This window comes from Austrofundulus limnaeus, unplaced genomic scaffold, assembly GCF_001266775.1.
Source record: "Austrofundulus limnaeus strain Quisiro unplaced genomic scaffold, Austrofundulus_limnaeus-1.0 Scaffold23, whole genome shotgun sequence".
Lineage (NCBI taxonomy): Eukaryota > Metazoa > Chordata > Actinopteri > Cyprinodontiformes > Rivulidae > Austrofundulus > Austrofundulus limnaeus.
Window position 1 is genome coordinate 358,058 of NW_013952425.1, and position 6,223 is coordinate 364,280.

General features: G+C 40.0%; 1 protein-coding gene across 24 annotated transcripts in view; it reads right to left on the reverse strand.

Moving 5' to 3' along the window:
* LOC106514838 (latrophilin-3) overlaps positions 1–6,223 on the reverse strand; it is a 341,417-nt gene that overhangs the window by 50,125 nt on the left and 285,069 nt on the right. For all 24 annotated transcript variants that reach the window (XM_014004292.1, XM_014004305.1, XM_014004307.1 and 21 more), the window contains one exon: positions 4,891–5,100. In XM_014004292.1, the coding sequence (XP_013859746.1) occupies positions 4,891–5,100 (210 nt within the window). The remainder of the gene's footprint in view (positions 1–4,890; positions 5,101–6,223) is intronic.

Sequence of the window (6,223 nt, forward strand, 5' to 3'; positions counted from 1 at the left end):
AAACATTTGAAATATATGAGTTTGTATGTAATGTATGAATATAATATACAAGTTTCACTTTTTAAATGGAATTACTGAAATAAATCTACTTTTTCATGATATTCTAATTTTATGACCAGCACCTGTATTTTTGGGAATTTTTCGTCATGAAACTCCAACTATAAGAACTGATTTTGGTAGTTTGGATGGAGCAAACTGGGTGCTTGAGTCAACCCATGATTTAGTAGCCTAGAAACCACTTTTAGTACCAATAACTTGAAGTAGCCATTTTCTGTATGACTATCAATCTTTTACATGGCTGTGGATGGATTTTGAGAAATTGGCTCTGCCGGACAAAGCAGAGACGTTATTTTCTGCAAGGACATTTTATAGTTCAAGGGAAACCCCATTGACGTTTTCCAGGAAGCCACTGCAACACCTTGGTTTTTCCTTTTCAGTCATTCAGGCATTGTCCTGATGTACAACTCAGTTTGGTCCAGGCCAGAAGCGATTGCTCTAATACTGAGAGGGAAGCTCAGATTCCCCTAAAATGTCAAATGATCAAGTACATACYGTTGTGTGTGCATGTCATTGACTAAATATGCGCTACAACAGTGGTTCCCAAAGTTGGGGTTGGGACCCACAGTGGGGCCCCGAAACATCAAGGTGTGGGGTCCTGAAAAGATTTTCTGAATTAATTACACTAAAAAATTACAACTACCAACAATTTTTTGCCTTTGTTGTTACAAAAGAGTAACATTGGTTTACTTAAAATGGACAAAAATAGCTTAATAAAAATGTTACTATGCTCTTGTTTATTTGACGTGGAAACAATGTTCATCAACCAACAACACCTGGGGTCACAGATCTCTGCTGCTGGTATTTTGTGGGTCAAAAGCTGAAAAGTTTGGGAACCACTGCGCTACAACACGCTCAACTTTTGTTCAGATTCAGCTTTTTATCACTGGTAACGACTCGACTTTCCTCTCACTCATTCCAGCAGCTTCACAGTGCTTTAAACCGTCTGACGCTGAGCGTCTACAGAGCTCATTAGTGATACAAAGACTGCAGCGAAACGAGACGAGTCATTGGATAAATGCTGGCTTTGTCCCACCCATCGGACGCTCAGCGTCTCTGGGGGTCTATGGGACAGTGGGCTGGCCTCTGCCGACCCGGACCCTCAGCTTCTGCATGATGATTGGATGATCAGTCTGAGGCTGAATCCCTTTTTGATTGACAGCGAAATGAGCGAATCAGTGAACTTTTCATGTACACATCCGAGCATTTTTTAAGTTTCATTCTGTTCTGAGTTGAACCGGAGACATTATTAATCCTTTTAGCGGCATTTTCTTTGTTAAAAAGCGACTAGCAACAAACCGAGCTTCTATTTCTGGTGTTTATTTTTTTTTGTAGCTGCTTGTGTTTGGAGACTGACTTCTATCACTCTTTCTGACTTCTATCACAGTTTCTGTCCAGCGGGTGCACCATCGCGAAGCACTCACAGGCAGCCACACTTCATACTAGCCTTGCGCCAGTCCCAGCTAGCGAGCTAGCTTGGTAGCAAGCTGCACACAATGGTGGACAGTTTGAATGTCTCAGATTAATTTGGTGCAAAAGGTGGGGAAAAGTAACAGGTCTTTTCAGCTGTCCTGGTATGGCAAAGTGAATTGGCTGACTGGAAGTGCTGTAAAATGATCTGTGACCGGGTCACAGATCATTTTCTTGAAAAGGAACGGATGGTAGAATTTATGTGTAAATAAACTGGCACATTTTATGATGTAGGCCGAAATTGAGCTTCCCCTTCTTAAAAGACCATCATCCACCACTGGTCCAAGCTTTAGCCATCTGACAGATGGCTTCATGTTTGACTCTACAATACTTATGGTTTAAGGAGGAGTTGATGGTTGATTTGATGGCTGTAAAGTGCCCATCATCTCTCCACCGCTAGGCTTGACACTTGAGAGGTGTTTCTATTGATATGTTGTGTTTGGTGTAATACATTATGGTTAAACACTTTGGTCTCATCTGTCCAGAAAAACAAATTATTTTTATCATGATTTGATACACAAAACAGTCCCATTGAACAAGGGTGGAGCTTTACCCCCTCATGACTGTAAATATTATTCTAAAGGGCAAGACTAGCAAAGTGAGCCATCTAAGTGACTGCAACAAGCTGCATTTTCCAACCCCTTCATATCAGTGTCTAAAACAATTAGTGTCGCTCAGCTTTGTTTGGCCGAACGGACTGGACGTTTGCCTGTGCTGACTGGCAGTAGAACACTGCTGGTACTGAGCCCGTGCGGTCTTGTTTGCTGTTGTTGGCTCGGACGAAGGAAGGAATATGAAGACATGAAATGAACAGTCCAAAAACCATTTAGAACCAGTTCCCGGCCAGGTGAGAACACGTAGAATGGTCCATGCACATACGTGAACACAGCAAATGGTCGTTCACATGACCGAACGCTCCCTAAGATACAATCTTTCCATGGATTGATCCAATTATTGGCACAGTTGAACATAACTGGGGTATTTTGTCACCAAAATGGATCCGGTTAAATACTAAAAGGTTGAGTGGACATTAATTGCAGTCCAGGACAGCAACTCTACTGCTGGGCTCTGAGTCAGAGCCATAAAACGTTATGGGAGGAAAAGGTGCAGGCCAACAGCATCATCTTTAACTTCACAGGAAGTTAGCTTTGTGGCTTCAGTAATGTCTGTGATTTTTAGCTCTAACATTTATGATATTCAAAGAGGAAAGAGTCGATGTGTTTGAAAAATAAAACACTAGGGTTACATCCGTTCTTCAATTCATATTGATTAATAAGTTTTGAACTGTGAAGGGTGGGCAATCAAACCGAAAGACTGTCAGCTGCGTGCGTTTGATTGTCTGATCCAGGGCAGCAAGGCTAAGAGCGTCGCCTGCCTCATTACCATATAAAAAATGGCAGGACTGTGAGAAGCTGCAGGTGGATAAAAGCCAACCCGTACACACATAATGACTCCACATTTATCTGCTGTGTGAGAGCTGAGCACACACAGCTGAAGATGACTGCGCAGTGACGGCACGTCWCCACCTGCTACCACAGCTGAGCTCTTTGCAGAAAAGAAATGCCATTCAAAGTGCAGTTAATATACTGGAAGAAGGTTTTAGTATCTCATGTGCTTAATCCAGATTAGCCTGAAGTGGTAGCAAATTGAAAAAAAAATATTATTTTCTTTTCCAGGGGTGAATTGATGATTAATACAGCAGTGATCTCGAATGTGTGCGCAAGTGAGTTGGCAGATTTTTGTTTGTGTATGTAAAGCGTGTTTAGAAGGATGTGTTTTCCTCTGCACAACCATGGGAGGTAGATTTTGTTGAATAAATAACCCACAGTTCTTTGCTCTCAGAGTTTCTTTTCACTGAGCCAAGAAGAATCTAAATAGTCCAGGGCCGCTGACACCCAGCGGGGCACCTCACTCACAGCGCAGCGGGACACCAAAGGTTATGAGTTTTTCTCCAAAACATTTTTTGACTGAGGAGTGAAGAAGGTGGACAGCCTTAAGGGGAGATGCATCTTGGCAGAAGAAATGCACTTTTTTCCTTTATGACACAGTGAAAAGACCAACTTAGAGTTGTTTGAGCCACAGCTGGGAACTTGGGCTGGATGAGAATATAAATACGTATATACTGAATAAATACAGTATAAATACAGTATCCATAGATGAACCGATTTGAACTGATGTATTGTTTATTGTGTATTGTGCATTTTAACCTCTCCCTTTCCTTCAGTGATTTATACTAAACATTTTACACTCTGCATACAGTACTGTTCATTTCTTACTCATTCTTACTCATGTGTAGTTTGCATGTTCTGCTTGCGCTCTCTGGGTACTCTGGTTTCCTCCCACTGACCAAAAAGCACACGTTAGGCTGCCTTCAGGCCTAGGGATTCCTAGCAATAGAGATCCATGATCTCAATGGGATTTGCCTGGTTAAATAAAGGTTAATAATAGAACAGTCTAATAAGCATATGGGGGCACTGGGTTTCTCATGGGGTGTCCCACAGGGCTCTATAATCGACCCAGTCCTGTTCATTACATATTGTAGAACAATTTTGCACACAAACAATTTCATTTAATATTCATTCTGTTTTCATGAACATTGTCACTTCTCCCTAATGGGATGAACTGATCTGACTTTTGTTTTTGAGTCTGTAGGAGTGAAGAAAACGTGAATTTAGTCTCTACCAGTGCTGCGTAGATATCTTTATATTATGTTTGGGTCATATTTTTCAACTTGTACAGTTTTCTCTGTTTTCTCTGACATTTCCTGAACTACTACATCAAAATATTTGCGACAGAACTGCCAAATAAGGTCTGGACTTACTGACTACAATATTGTTGTCTTCATTCTCCTCTCGCTCCGGATTGGACTTTGTTGACATGTTTTAATTAATTTCTAAATAAAATGTTTCTGCGTATCTATAGATGTAAATCCTGTTATCAAACTAGAATGGACCACTCTGGAAGTTAGAGGGGGGTGGGTTTGAAACGCTACATTTGGATTTAATGAGACAGCCTCAAAATAAGTTGATCTGAGACACACCTCAGAAAAGGGGTGAAAAGGGGACTTGTGGAGTTACAATAAGGAGGAATTTAGATCAAATAATTGCAGTTCCACTTTATACAGACCCCAATTGCATGATTTAAGTGCGAAAAAAGTATTTAAAAGCATGATTTGTCTCTTTTAAAACATTAAAATATATTTTTCCCATTTGTTTAGCATAAAATGTTCTATTTTGTAAATATGGTCTATTCTTCCCACATAAAACTTTACAGATTTATGTTTTAGTTCAGTCTGAATTATTACAAACATAWAGTAGTAGTTTGTAAGTTTTCTTTTCCTTTGATTTTTCTCAATCTACTTACTGGTTGGTCCCCCCGATTGATCCCCACCAGGAAGAGCGACTCGGCGATGAAAAGACTGATGCACAGGTTCTTGTGGATAGTGTTGCGATCACTCTGTAGGCCGCGGAAGAAGCAGAAGGTAAAGAGGCTGATGAGGAGGCACACCAGTGAGAGCAGGATGCCAACCCAGGTGATGACATCTAGGAGCATGTCGTGAACTGGGTCYGAATTCTGCAACAGAAACCATCAAAAGAAAGAGTTCAACAGGTATTTCTGGAAGCAAACTTTTAGGGGTTAAATTTCAGGAAAAATAACAGTTTCTGGATGTTTTTTTTAAAATAATAAAATCAAGTGTAAGGCCAGTACCAGACAAAACTAACATTTTTTTCTTTTAGAATAATAAAATAACTATAAAATGAAAACAATCCCAAAGCTTTTATTTCCGCTGTTGTTGTCGGGCAGTAAAGTGCAGACACTCAGCTCTCCAATAAACCACTACACCAAGCCACAGGTGGCAGATATGAATCATAAATTAGTCAGTGTGAATCAATTTAAAATGCCCCCCTGTTGTTCCATTTTGGTCTGGCAACAAAGTGAAACAAAGTGAGCAGCCCAATGGGCCACAGGTGTCTGAGCCCGACACAACACAAATTCAATCAAAACCTAACACGGGCAATATCTTCCATTGTTGCTTTTAGATAAATTTTCTTTTTCCTGATTATAATTTACCGATCCCAGCCAGTTTTGTGGACTAAAAAGCCCTTTGCTGACAATAAACTTGCAGCTTAYGGGGGGGAAATAAGAAACAAGAGTAGCTCTGCTTCAGCAATGCAAGGGAAGTCACACGAGTTTATGGAAACAAGGTGCACTCAGGAAGCAGAAAATCAACCTTTTCACTCAATAAAAGCAGAATTGATAGAAAAACTTACTTGATAATATGAATACGACTTAAGCAACGTCACAACTTAAGAGTTTAGAAATAATAATTAGTTACAAAAAAGGGTTTAAATATATGCCTGTGTATTTCTGTGTCTAAAGAAGGAGACAAATCAGTTAAGATGCTTTTTGTTGAGTGTTGATATGAAGCATTTAAAACAATCTGCTTTATTTTCATCCTCTCTTTTTGGTGCTGCTTGGGAAAGATGTGCAGATTTTTATTCTGTGACAGTGTTCATTTAACTAAGAATGTAGATAACCCGCCTCTTTTCATTTCACAGTTTTCAACTAAAATCATCTTATGTTGAAAAAGAATGGAGTTATAGTCCTTTTGGCCAAATCTTGAAAATAATATGGGCAATCTCATGTCATATTGCAAGATTTTGTAAAATGTGTTAGCAACCGGTGAGGGGGGGGG